Source organism: Orussus abietinus, unplaced genomic scaffold (assembly GCF_000612105.2).
Source record: "Orussus abietinus isolate OABI.00-Male unplaced genomic scaffold, Oabi_2.0 scaffold3, whole genome shotgun sequence".
NCBI classification, from domain to species: domain Eukaryota; kingdom Metazoa; phylum Arthropoda; class Insecta; order Hymenoptera; family Orussidae; genus Orussus; species Orussus abietinus.
This window is the reverse complement of record NW_019395984.1, coordinates 2,986,366-2,999,722: the sequence shown is the minus strand read 5'-3', so window position 1 is coordinate 2,999,722 and position 13,357 is coordinate 2,986,366. Positions and strand designations below refer to the sequence as shown.

At 53.7% G+C, this 13,357-nt stretch overlaps 1 protein-coding gene across 1 annotated transcript in view; it reads right to left on the bottom strand.

The window, feature by feature from the left end:
• Nucleotides 1–13,357, bottom strand: part of LOC105699176 (discoidin domain-containing receptor 2) — a 78,897-nt gene that overhangs the window by 20,270 nt on the left and 45,270 nt on the right. Inside the window, exon 3 of the mRNA XM_012423976.1 lies at nt 4,795–4,907. Coding sequence (XP_012279399.1) covers nt 4,795–4,888 — 94 coding nt within the window. The 5' untranslated portion in view covers nt 4,889–4,907. The remainder of the gene's footprint in view (nt 1–4,794; nt 4,908–13,357) is intronic.

Here is a 13,357-nt window from a genome sequence, read left to right as displayed (position 1 = left end):
GAATAAAATAGCTTAACGAATCTTGTCGAATAGGAATTGTTACTCCACGTGGCACCTAATCGCGCGATCGTTTTCCGTCGCCAGTCGGCCGGACGTGCGGAAAAGAATTGCAAACTCGCACGAGTTAGATCGCGCGATTGCGGCGGCGCTTCGGGACGCATGCGTCGGCCCGGGGCGCCGCGACGGCTGGCCGGGCGGAAGTGCTACTTTTACGCGGCCCCTTTCGATCCCTGCTTTCCTTCGGGACCTCCCCCTCCCCGCCACGCACCGATTCCCGCCAGCCGTCGAAATCGCCGTCTCGAGTTGCGTGCAGACGGGGGCGAGGGGCAAACACGCCCCCGACGCACGGAACGCGGGGTCACGCGTGTGCGTGCGACCCCGGGAGTACATCGCACGCATCGCCGGAGAATCATGTTGCGGCTCGGCTGTTTGCTTTCCCGCACCCCGCCCCCCTGCATGGCAAGGGAATTGACGGAGACGTCGGCGTCGGTCCAGAAGTGACGCCGCGTCGGACTCTCGTCACCCGATCTCCCACTCTTCCCGGGAAATGGGTCCAAAAGCATTTCGACTGGTCTGAGAAATTTCGGAGTCGATGGGGTTGAGGGTTGGCGGTCCACTCTGGGTGGCCCGACAATGGGGAGTACAGTGTCGGGTTATCCGTATCTCGCCGTTAATTTCCGAGGAATTAGAATATCGTAGATGGAGAAGACCTCGGTACTTCCTTCCGAAAGCATTTCCGCTGGTCTGAGAAATTTCGCATCCGATGGAAAACGTGAACGAAAACGTCAACTGGGCTCGGACTGAAAACGCAAGACGCCTTCGATATGCGACCGCTTTCGTGGCCGCGTTAAACGGCCCGTTGTTGCGCTATCGCGCCGAGTGGTCGGAATGAAAGGATAATTCCGGCACTTCGGTCGCCTAATGGAGCCGCATAATTGGATGTGCCGCTCCGCAACCCGCGTGACGACGTAACGACTCGATAACGACACGACGCGAGCACTTGATAACGGGGGTGAGAATATGCGGTCCGATAAGTAGCCACTCGGGCGTCAACTTGGAGAAAAATCGGGGTGCGATCTCAGCGAGGATCCGGAAGACCCTTTTAAAACTCGATCGTTATCGCGTTATCACATCGAGCGGCCGGAGCGAAACGATAATTTCGGTAGCTCGGTTGCCCTAATGGAGCCACATAATTGGATATGCCGCTCGGGAGCAGCCACGGGGGTGCGGAGGGGTGACAATGGCATAACGCGAGCGCTTCATAACGGCGATGCCGTCGAACCGCAGGCGGGCGCGCGCCCCCGCTATTCCGCACACGCGGAATCGCGCTCGTGTGCGCGGAACGGGCGCAGCTGCGTCCGTCCGGCCATTCGGCGCGGAACGTCCGCGCAATTCCACGCACCCTCCAAGTCTCAAGCCGCGCGTGCGCGTGTTTCAGGAATCGGTTTAGATTAGGTTAGACGGGGATAAATTATAGATTACTCGATATCAGGCCTTCTACCACCGAATGATAAAGAAAAAACTCAATCGAACTGGAGAAATATTTCTTTAAACACGACCGAAGAATTTCACTCGAATTAAGTCAATTAAAGTGTCGCAATTCCGCATGAACGTTGCATGCAATTTATTTGACTATTCAGGGGAGACTAAGGTTCGATGAATTGTTATCAGTGATAGCTTAGAAGAGGACTGGATAGGGTACAGGATAGGGTCCGATTAGGTTAGACGATTCGGGTTTCGAAGCTAGGCCGACTCGGATAGCTCGGGACGTTCCTGGATAGGACTCGGGATAGGATCCGATAGGTTAGGTTAGACGGGCACGCGGCGGGGCCGGCACACATAGCGCCAGACCGCAATCCGACCAACGTACACCATGTTTATGTATCGCCGGCAACATTAACATTGCAATTTATGCACGCTTTAACTGCTCCCCTCCCCGCCCTGCCGACGCCCGGCGTCCCTCCACCCCGGCAGCCCTTACACGACCGCGAATTTACCAACGCGGTTCAATGTACAAGTTCGCTCGCCGCGGGGGGCATCTCGTGCTCCGACTTTTAACGGCGCTATTTATATCTCCGATACCGCATCCACCGCTGCACTTGCTCGCTAATGTCGGAATTAGGATCCCCAGCTCGCGGCGAGATTTATTATTCCGGGGTTTCGGGGCTGGCAATTGTCGCAATTGGGGCTAAATCATTGGGAAAGTGCCCCGTCCTCGGACGTGGGGCGAGAAATGGATTACTTCGGGATCGACGAAGATGCAGTTCCAAGGGAAGCATCCGAAACACTCTAAACATGACTCCAGGGGTAGTCTAGGTGCGCACACCTCGATTTGTCGCTCTAGCCTCTGGATTTTTAACGTTTCCTTGGGATAGCTCGTTGATAACTCCTCGTCGAGGGCAATTTCTAAGTGCAGTCCAGGTACCAACTGCGACACGCAGTCGTGGGCGTTCGGATTGTCAACTGGCACTGAAAGGCGGTCTTCCTGCTGCGCGCACCCGGTCGGTAATTATGCAAAGCAGTCACGCGTGCGTGCACGTCATTCCGCGGGATACCGCGTATGAATTCGCAGTAGCGGCCCCCGTTTCGTTAACAATATCTTGGACCAATTTGTCCGGGAATTTAAATTACGTTCCTGAGCGGCGCGTCGTGGGGGAGAATTTCGGGAAAATTGTCCCCTGGGTGAGTTACCATTAATTATCACCGTCTAATGGTCTCTGCCTCGGCGAATCACTTGGCATACCTCAAACCACGGTTATTTGTCCGCTATTAAATTATCTAGGACCCGGGGACGCGGAGAAATTAATTTCCTACGGTTCATCCGATAGACTCATCCAAGTCATCGGCGGGACGTGCATTAATCGGGCGAAAATTCCGCGCGCGATCGTACGCTCGGTACATGCGGTACGCGCGGTATGTGCACCGCACCGTTCCACGCGTGAGCTCGCCATTCCCGTTTCATAAACAACTTGAATTAATTCCTCCCGGAATTCAAATTAAGGAGCAGGCGGTCGGAAGAGAGCGATGGGACCGAGAGCGTCGGGATTGCGGAGTGTCGATGAGAGCAAACAAAGCGCCACCCCGCGTCCCGATTCGCTGGGATAAAATCTGCTTTTCCGTTTCGACGATGTCTTTTGTCTGGTCGCAACATCGGGGCTCGATCGTTTTCAAAATCCTCGCCCATGGGGACAGCTATGGGGCCCGCCATTGTGGACGCACGCACGAGTCGTCGCCAATCTCTCGGCAGAAGCCGGCTCCCCTTTGCGTGTACCGAGTAGTAATTACGCAAAGCACTCACGCGTGCATTTACGTAATTTCGTGGACTATCAGGCGCGTCTGCGGTGCAGTGCTCTCCGTTTCATTACCGGCAATAATCGCAAGCCTATGCAGGGACCGAGTCGAAATCGGTACTCGGTGACGAGGAAATTCGGTCTTGGTTGTGCAGTCTAGCACGGTCCAGTCACCGATATCTTGATCTTTTATTCTTTGCAGCCCCGGTGATGAGCAAATTTGATCTTGGTTTCACGGTCCTGAGCCTGAATTTCGGGAGATTTAGATCAAGACCGAATTTACTCGTCACTGTCGAGACAAAGAGACAAAGAGAGAGGAAAAGCGCGAAAGAACCGCGAAGACCGCCGATAAGGACCCGCGGGGAGATTCGAAAGTTTCGGCATCCCAAGTCGGCGGCCACCTGCCAAATGAATTTCCCCAGGAATCCGGAGAAGTCCCTCGGGACGCCCCTAACTCGGGAAGTGTCCCCGCGGAAGGTTTGCGAGTTTCCTCGGCGCCCCCGTCCCCCGTACTTTTCCCTGTTTACCTGACACCGAGGAACCCCCTAGTCTGGGGAATCAATGGAATGGAAACGAAAGGGAGAAGTCCCGACGCCTGGGAACTCCTCCCCGGGATCCGGGATCGAGGGATGCTGATGGAGCCGAAGAGACGGGGCCGACTTTTCCTCGCCGAACTCCGCCTATGGTGAATCACGACTCGCCATATTGACGTACACTTGTACCAGGGGGGTGGCTTCACCCTTCCGTGATAAGGGTGAGGTCACATCTTCGGATCTCGTTGACTAGTTGACGCCCGGAAATGGATTTTGGGTGTCGGATGTAGCGATGAGCAATTTTTGCAAGACCAAGACCCTAAAACCATGACGGTCTTAGTCCTGGTCTTGCATTTGCTCGTCAGTTGTTGAGTAATACCTCACCTCCCATTTCGAACCCCGAAAAAGTGATAAGCGATAAGAACCGATGCCATCGATTAATCGCAGTAAAAAGACCCGACTACCCAAATTCGGGAGCCGGATAATTGATGAGATTTATCGAATGCCGGGACGTTGATGAAAACCCCCATTACATTTCCCGTCCAATATGGAGTCTTAGCGGGAGCGGATAAGTTCCCGTTCGAAGTTCGCCTAATGGAATTTTTCAGTCCACTAGGCCCGCCATTGCCCTCGGAAAGTCTGGCTAATGTAAAGCCGGTGAACGGTATAAAGGAAAGTAGTCGCGAAGTTATTTCATTTCCCTCCATTGAGCTTTGTCTCTGGGCGCGCCGGTGTCGGTACCTACAGAGGGGGTCGTCGACGAGCGACCCGTTATCATCCGGAGCGCATACAGAGAGCGAGCGACGATAATGTCGGTGGACGAAAAAGAGTTACCGAGAAGTGGAGCGGCCGAGATTACGATTATCGCGCCCCAACAATCCCGGCATTGTGCGGCCGCCAGGCATCGGCCGCGGTTTTTTATCCGCGTCGCGGCTCCGAAATTAGCGATTCTCACATGCTAGTCTACTTACATATGTCTAACGCGTGTCCGCCGCAGAAGCGGAAGATGAGGAGGTAGAGGAACGTCCGCAGGTAGTCCATGGTGGTCCGGGCGGCGCTGGTCATCGAGCTCCCATAACCGCGTCTGAAACCATGGAAAAAAGGCACACGTGAGAATTCCGTCCACTGGAACCCCATTTTCTTATAGTTCGAAGGCGCGAAGGTTCCGTCCACCAGAGCCCGACTTTGCTCCGCATTCGAGTCCCCTTCCCCCGGTTCTACGTCTCATCGGGGAGTGTCAAAGAATCCGTCTAGGAGTTCTCGAAGAGATCCCGATCGCCCCGGCACCTAGTCCCCATTAGTCGGACCAAGGTCCGCCGCTTCAGCGAAAGCGCGAGTGATGAATGGTGGCCGCTCATGGCCTCGGAGCGGGAACGGCGGCACTTAGGCCGCGTCTTGGGCCCTGAAAAACTGGACTTAAGTGGAAAGATGGAGCCAAGGGGTTCCCGGAGGGTTTCCTCGTATTTTTCGCGGGGGTCAAATGGCGCGAGTCGCCGATGGCGGACTCGAGGTGGTCTCGGATGGTGTGCATCCACCACCGGGAGCCATCGGACAAAGAGGCACATTCACGCCGGCAGCCATTACGCGTCATTATCGAGATTAGGATCGGACGTTGGAGAACCCTGGTCCCGGGGAATGTCGGCGCGCTGGGAGGAGACCCTCTTCCCCATGGTTCCCCATGGTCCCCCGTGGTCCCCATGGTCGCGGAGTCGCGCGAGCTGCACGGACGGATAAACGAGGAGGGAACAGGGAGTGGTGCCGTGCTTTATGCCGATGTGCGCGTCCCTGGAACACGCCGGGGAAAAAACGGGGAAGACGCCCGGGACCGGGAGGAGGCCGGCTCTCTTTTTGGCTAATTAACGGGAGTTTCTTTGACTACCAGCCTGAACGCTGATGTTTATCTTTGAGTGGTGGGAACCAAGCCGCGTCTCATTATTTCGCGGCCCCGGCCCGGCTCGGGGCGGCGACGTCGACGACGTCGACGGAATCGTAAAACGATCGCGGAGCCGCCGTCGCCCTTTTGCTGCTGATGCGCTGTGCTAGGATGCTGCCGAGGGACTTCAAAGACAGCGGGACCTGCTGGAGATGTTCCCCATGAGCGATATCGCTGGATGACGACGAAGGGGAAAAATCGGCTTCCAGGGATTGCGCTGGACGATGACGGCGCAAAGTGGCTATAATGACGGGAAGATCTGCTGGAAGTGCTCCTGACCCCATCAGCGACGTCAATGGGATGAGAAGAAAGGGAAATCCGAGTTTCCGGGAATTTTACGGGGAGAAGTTAGGTTAAGTCAGGTGCTGAGGGACTTCAAAGACGAAGGCACCTGGAGATGCTCGTCAACGATATCGCTTAGGGCGGAAAGTCTGGATTTCAAGGAACCCCCGGCGCGCTTCCACGTTTTTAAACAATGTTCGAATTTTTCTGGGAAGAGTCCGCGGATTCCGCGCACGGTTACGCCCTCTTGCAGCTGCGGAACTTCAAAGAGAGATCCTGGGGACCAGGGTTCGGTCCAGCGTTCGTCGCTCCCAGCATCCGCAGCTGCGGGGCCGCGCGCTCCTTCGCGGAGCAGGTGCGGCCGCGATTCCGCATGCGGAGGCTAAGGATCACTTTGACGTGCTACACGAAACCGGGGATTTACGGGGACCCCCGCGACTCATGTCGCCGGTATTCCTCCGGGTCTCTCCTCCTCGCTTTTTAAAGATGGCGGATTTAGAGCGGCCACCCAACACTCGCAAAACAACGCGCCGGGAGAATTACGCGTGGGAAACCAAGATTAATGGGTTCGAGTTAAAATTGTCTGCCGAGTTCGGCTCTTTCGGAAAGGCAGCCAGAGAACGAGCGCCGAGATACGCCCGACATCTTTCCCTTATCCCACTTCTCCATCAAGCCCAAATTAAAATCAATCATCCACTCCACTGTATCCACCTCCAAACCATAAATAAACCGTGAATCCAAAATTCACGGTGTTACTAAACCCTGCCTTGAATTTTCAAAATTTTATACATCTTGCCCATGTGTTTAGACATAGAACCCACCAACTCGCCGCTTTGTGAAGGGACTCGAAAGCGAGGTTACAGGTGATCAGGCTTTTATTTTTCAATTTTTTGCGCAGTTCATCCCGAGGGCTAATTGCGGCCGATAGGTACACTCGATGAACGCCTCGTAATGACAAGTCAGGAAAGATCGAGGATCACTTCCGAGGCGGCGCCGCGCAAGGAGCGTCGGCAGGGCGTCCTTTTTCCAGCGGAGGGGCGAAATTACAGGGCACGCTTTTACGACGGAGATTGCGGAGTGCCGGGAGTGTCGCGAGGATGGGTTCGAGGAGGAAAAGAGCCGAAAAAAGGGAGTCGCCAGAAAAACCAGGCAAACGGGTTCCCGATGGGCCCGAAGTGTGCGTATCTTCGCGGCCGCCTTTATCGCACCTCGCAAACTTGTCAAGTACTTGCCGCGATATGGAAAATCGACGAAAACGAGAGCCGTTATGCGAAGGCCCCACCGGAGAAGGAGGGACAGACGGCGAGGAATGCCCGTAAAACGGAGAGGAAGGGACCACGAGATCGAACGAGGGCGTAATGGTAGTAATCGGCACTCCCCCTTGATGGACGAGGCGCGACGATCGTTACGATCGACGGCGATCGATCGATCGATCGACGCCTCGTAATCGGGATCGCCGATCGTCCCTCTGGAAGATCGGGAAACGCGATCGCGATATACACTTAACGATCCCGGCCGGGATCGATTCGAAGGACACCTTGATCGAATTTCAAACACGTCGATGCAAGGTGCGCCGAAAGTGCATCGGGATGCGGCCTTTGAAAAGAAAAGAGAAAAAAAATAGTAAATGGGTTCAAAGGACCTCTGGTTTGGTCCTGCGGTCGCTCGACCTGAAACTTCTCGACAGGATCACCGTATAACCTGGTGCAGCGAAAAATAAAACCAGCAGTTGTCGTCTTCTTTGAAAAAGAAAATTAAAAACCTCGAAAGCGAGGATGCGTCCTTTGAAAAAAGGAGGAAAAATAATTTCGAAGGATTCTTAATCGGATCTCCCGATCGCATAACGCATGAAGTAGAGATAGAAAGAGAGAATGAGATGGTATGTAATTTTTTTTTTCTCTAAAGAATGTACCAAGCTTAGGAAATGAGAGGATTTCACCGGTTAATAATAAACGTTTGAGGAAGTGCTCCGCACCGCGGGTTCTCGGTCTCGGTGGAGGCGCCTCCGATCGGATCGAAGTCGGGTCGGCCGCAAGATGGCCGCCTGCATCGACGCGGCGCATCCACGAATCGATAAGTGCCTAGAGGCCGAAGATTTAATATTCACGGAATGCTTTATGGGAGCCGTGGCTCGCATTTCCCGGTCGGTCGATTCCCATCCGCGGATCGAACACGCGAGCGGAGAATTATGCCCGACTCTCTCCGTGGGAGACCTCACGAGTCGCGGGAGGGATCCTGGATCCCGTTTTCGGAGTCCCCTTTCGTGCCGAATTCGGAGCCGAACGAAGGGCAAAGGAGAACGAGAGCCGGGACTAATTGCGAAGGCAGTCTCGCTTTGACCACGACTCGCGATTCCGGACCGTTTATCCCTTAACGACGAGTTCGTTCCCCGGTCCTCGTTATGCGGCCGCGGAAAGAGACCCGGGAAAAATAAAGCGACCAAGAACGAGCCCGCCGACCACGAGGACGAGCAGAGAGGCGGTGTCGCGTGTCAAAGGAATTTTCCATATTAATTTTCAGCCCCGCCGCGGACAGTCCATATTGGGGGGCACTTTCTACCCTCCGCTTTTGTATTTGTCGCGGGACGACGCCGGCGATCCGTTTCGCCGGGGCCAATTTGCATCCTGATATCGGGGAGTCCTTTTATCCTCCAAATCCTGAAATATCGGGACCTTCCAGTTCTCGAATCATAGGATATCGAGTACTTGGACGTGGTACCTTGAATTTGGGGTTTTGAGATTGGACCGGGAGAAGGTTTAGGTCGACTCCATTCTAGGTGGATACGCGCATCGGACTCTAGTTAGCTCGGGTATGGAGTGAGTTAGGGACCTTGCCCTAAAAAAGGTAACGACCGTGTACTCTGGCCTCTATCGCGGAAAGTGTATCTAAGGATCGATGGTCGGGACTCTCGTAAAGATGTTCCCTCCCAGCCGGTCGGGAAGGATGGTTTACGATCGCGATTTCGGAGTCTCCGGGCGAACTGCCGTTCGCAGGAACTTTCGCCAACTTCTGGATGAACCTCCTTTTCCCCCGTTGGTCACCAACTTGCGTCTTCGACTGCGGGAATAGGACCTGCCGGACAGTCTTGAGAGTCTCATCGATTGCAAGCGATGGCCCATTACGCCGAGTTGGTACCAATGATCAGCGGGAATAATTCAGGGACCCTCTACCAGGCGACCGGGTTGCATCCAGGTCCCTATCTCCCTATTCCCTAGACGACCTCCCCGGGATCAAGGGTCCTCGTAAAGCCGTCGTTCCGCGTCCAACCGGTCCGTTTCCGAACCCTGGAACGGTGCTTTACGAGCGGACCTCGCATCTTCGGGCTCGTCGTTACTCATCCGAAAATTCGCTCTACATTCCGCGCATCCCGGGATGCACCCCAGGTCTGCCCGAGGGAGCGCCGGTGACGCAGAATGCACGCGATGCAAGTCGGGAAGGTGGTGAGAAAAGGATGGCCCCAGGAGGTGACTAGGGACCGGGTCGACGTAGCCGGACCATGAATTATGCAGCTAGCCTGGGGCTGGGACCAGACCAAGAGGGAAGGCCGATAGAGGGAAGCAGGTCTCGAGGGCTCAGCCTGTTCCCGGTCGGTCTCTCTTCTACCCCCAGGGGGTTGAACGGCCACTTCGGGTCCTGCCGACCTCGTCCTCCTCCTCGATCTCCTTGGGACCGAGTAGGATTTCCATAAAGTCGCCTCCATCACCTTGGTACCCTAAATCGCGGACCTCCACCTGGAACGTACCTCCAAAATTCCCAAAAATTCCCAAAAATTGGCACTTGCTCCAATTTCACTCCAAAGCCCATGAAAAGGTTCCTGTAGACGTAGGTAATTCCCGAAGAGATCAGACGAGCGAAGTTTCGGTCCTTCGGCTCCAAGTTGTTGGTTTTGGGCGATGGGTGTCGGTAGCTTGCATCGAAATTACGGATCCCGGAATTATCAATTATTCCCGGACAAGCGGGAGGTTAATTCCCGATAAGTGGCCGTAAGTGCATGACTTACGGCGCTATAGGTACCGGGCACGAGTTTCTGGTTCGCGGTAACGCGGAGAACGGCAGGTTGGCCGCTCGTTAGCGGGAAAAGGCAAAAGCCGAGGTGGAGTAATCGGTGTCAGACGTCGACGTTGGAATTATCAGGATTGGTTAGGAGGGCCGGAGGCTGCGGTAGATTACAAAGTTGCAGCCGGTGGATCTTTCTCTCTCTCGGTATTGAAATTTCTCTCGAGTCCTCGAGGAGACGACCAGGAAACGCAGGGATTACTTACGGCATTACCGTAAACATTCCGTCTCCGGCTCGATACCGACTGCACAAAAGGACCAAGGACCCGTGCTCCATTCTCCCGACAATACCGTCGATCCCTTTTCATTTCCGCTCTGGCCGCGGAACGCGGGACAAAGTCCCGGATTTTTTCCCTCCAATTTCCTGGAGCACTTCGCGAAGGAAGTCGAGGAGAGGGAATAAAACGGCGAGGACGCATCCCGGAGGTATCGCGTGACCACGGACCGAGTCCTGGGAGTCCTCGGGTCGAGAGGACGAGGCGAAAGGACATATTCCATATTCTATTTCATTCGGCCGAGCCGGAGGGTCCGGAGACACACTTAGACCTCGTCCTTTCCCACCTCCGGCGCGTCCTGGAGGAAAGGCGTCCCCCGATTGAAATTTTCATGGAGGACATTCGGATCCCGAAGCCTTCCTTTTCTTCCAGTCCACGCACGGAGGCTTCTGGTATTTTCAACTCCCGGGCCCCCAGGACCTCCCAGTGGAGTGGAAGGCACCTTCCACCTCCTTTGTCCTCCTCCTACCTCCCCGACTGAACCCAGGATCCGTTTCAGGAATTATTTTCTCCTACTCCACTCCATCAGTCACTACTTTTCCCCTGTTTCCTTAAAAAAAAATATATATAGAGGAAGTTAAAAGAAAATGGAACGTTCAGTGACATGCGAAAAAGGATCCGGGGAGGTTCGATTAGGTGGAAAAAAAATGGAGTAAACGATCCCTCCACCTCCTCTCGCGCTTCCACTCTCTATCTTGAGTCCCGAATCTTGAATCCATTCCGAGAGTAATTTTTTTCTTCTATTTTCACGGGACTCCAGGAAAGTCCGGCGACCCCTGGGAGGTTCGATTAGGCAAAGGAGGAACGGGGGCGATCGAAATCCACGCTGGTCGGAATATTGCTCCGCCGGAAACGGAAACGGCCGAAGGTAATGGTGCCGGGCGATTCCCTCGGGAGCGGAATCGCGCCCTACCGATTTAATCGGGCCACCGGTGATATCACGTCCAGGCCGATCGTAAAGAGGCGCTCGATTGAATTTCGGATCCTCCGACAGAATATCGACTGCTTGTAAAATTAGACCCGCTCGATTTCATTCTGTCCGGAATTTTGCCCTCGAGATAAAACGATCCCCTCCCGAAAAGTGAATACAAAAAAATGGACTCTCCCGAACGCGTCCCTATTTTCTGATATAGACGTGCACTTAATTTTTTTTTTTTTTTTCTTAGGAAATCTGACTTATGTCCCCCCTTTCAGTTCTTCGCAATTCTTTCCTGTCGAGGACATTTCAGCTTTCTCCGTTCCCTTTCTCTTGTCCCGCTCGCCAGGAATAGCGACTTCTTTCCTCTATTGTTCGTCCCGTCTCCGTCGAGCGTTCCTTTGTCGAGGCTAACTAGCAATCCCGATCGCGATCGTTCATATATACTTTCGAAAACCGTTAAGGGGGTCCCGAGGAGCACCTGTTGGAATTAAAAGGAGCCCCGTCGAAGCCACCTCCGCGATGGAAAAAAAGGCGGAAGGAGATAAACAGAGAAATAAAAGAGCAGGAGAGGATCGGCCGGGCCTTTTTTTGCGGCGCGGAGAGCCGCTCGTTTATGGCGGATCGAACGTTCGGGTTTTAATCGATTATTTGCCGAGGAGGGGGGCAACGATCGGACGTCTATGGCGGCCTATCGCGATGTGCCGGAGTTATTAGCCGAAGCGATGACAAAGCCGATAGGACGAGGAGAAACGGAGCGGAGGAAGAGCGCTCTCGTCCTCGCTCCGAATGGGACCGATTAATTATTAGTAAATAACAAACCCAATAAGGGAGATATTCGAGATAACTCGAGCAGATCAAACATCGAAATTCGACATAAAGAACCCCTACACGGAGAAAAAAAATTCATTCAACCAAAGAAGTATTTCGTTAACTGAATGAATATTCGTCTCAAATATAGTAATAATTCCGAAGAAACGATCCAATTTCTTCGAGTGAAATAATTATTCCTTAACAAAATTCAAGGAACTATTTAAAGAAATATTTCTCTGGTTTAATGAAATTTTTCTTCTCCCCGGTGTACTGGATATGGAGAAAAAAAAGGATTCCTGTAAAAATGGTCCTATTTTACTGTTCCTTTGGAATATCGCTCGATAATTTTCCCAGAACTCGACCGATCGGCGTTTCGCGGGAGGTTCCATTTTATTAGGACCTCTCGGTCCATAAATCGTTTATCCATGTTTAATGCAGACCAGCATTCAGCATCGGGGAGGTCGGAGGGGTAAAGTTTCCGTCAAACCTTTCAGACGGTGGAAAGTGCGGCTTGCGATGCCTCGATACGGCAGGAAAGCCGGGAAGAGGAGAGGGCGGATCGGGAGGGACCCTGTGGGACGGGAAGTTCGAACAAGGGAATGCTTTTGCATTGGTACGCCTGAAAGGAGCTCAAAAATAAGGGGCGGGAGAGAGGAACAAAAAAAAAGGAGAAAATCGAGAAAGAATCGCTAAGCCCGATCGTAATATCGCTCTCCGGGGAAGATTGCCTGGCGAGCCTCCACCTCCGGCACGCCTGCGCTTTTCAATGGCTCCTCATCTCGAAAACGCGAAACGCCGGAGATCCCGAAGTGCCCGCCCTGCGTTTCCGCATCCCCTGTCGGCCTTATCATTCATCGGGATCGATGACTGTAAAGGCGGTTCCCGATACTCCCCCGGGATAAATGGCCCGAGAGTCAGGGAAAGCCAGGAAAAGGCGAGCCAGGCACTGATCCCCCGAACTCGCGGAAAGTGCGGATTCCTTAATCAGGATCTCTTCCTCAACCGGAGGAAAAAATCGTTCCGTCACCGGACGATCCGGTATGATATCCCGGAACACTCCGAATCTCGAGTTGCCTTCTGTTTTCGTAATCGTGGATTATTCGTTGCACTTTTCTGGAAAATCCTGCAAAGCAGATGACAGATGATCCAAGGTGGGGTCCTGATGTCTCTTAATTTTTCATATTTCTTTTTTCTCTGTCAAGCTTTCCAGGATATTTCGGAGCTTCGTCAGGATATCTTCGGCAAAAGGGACAGGAAGA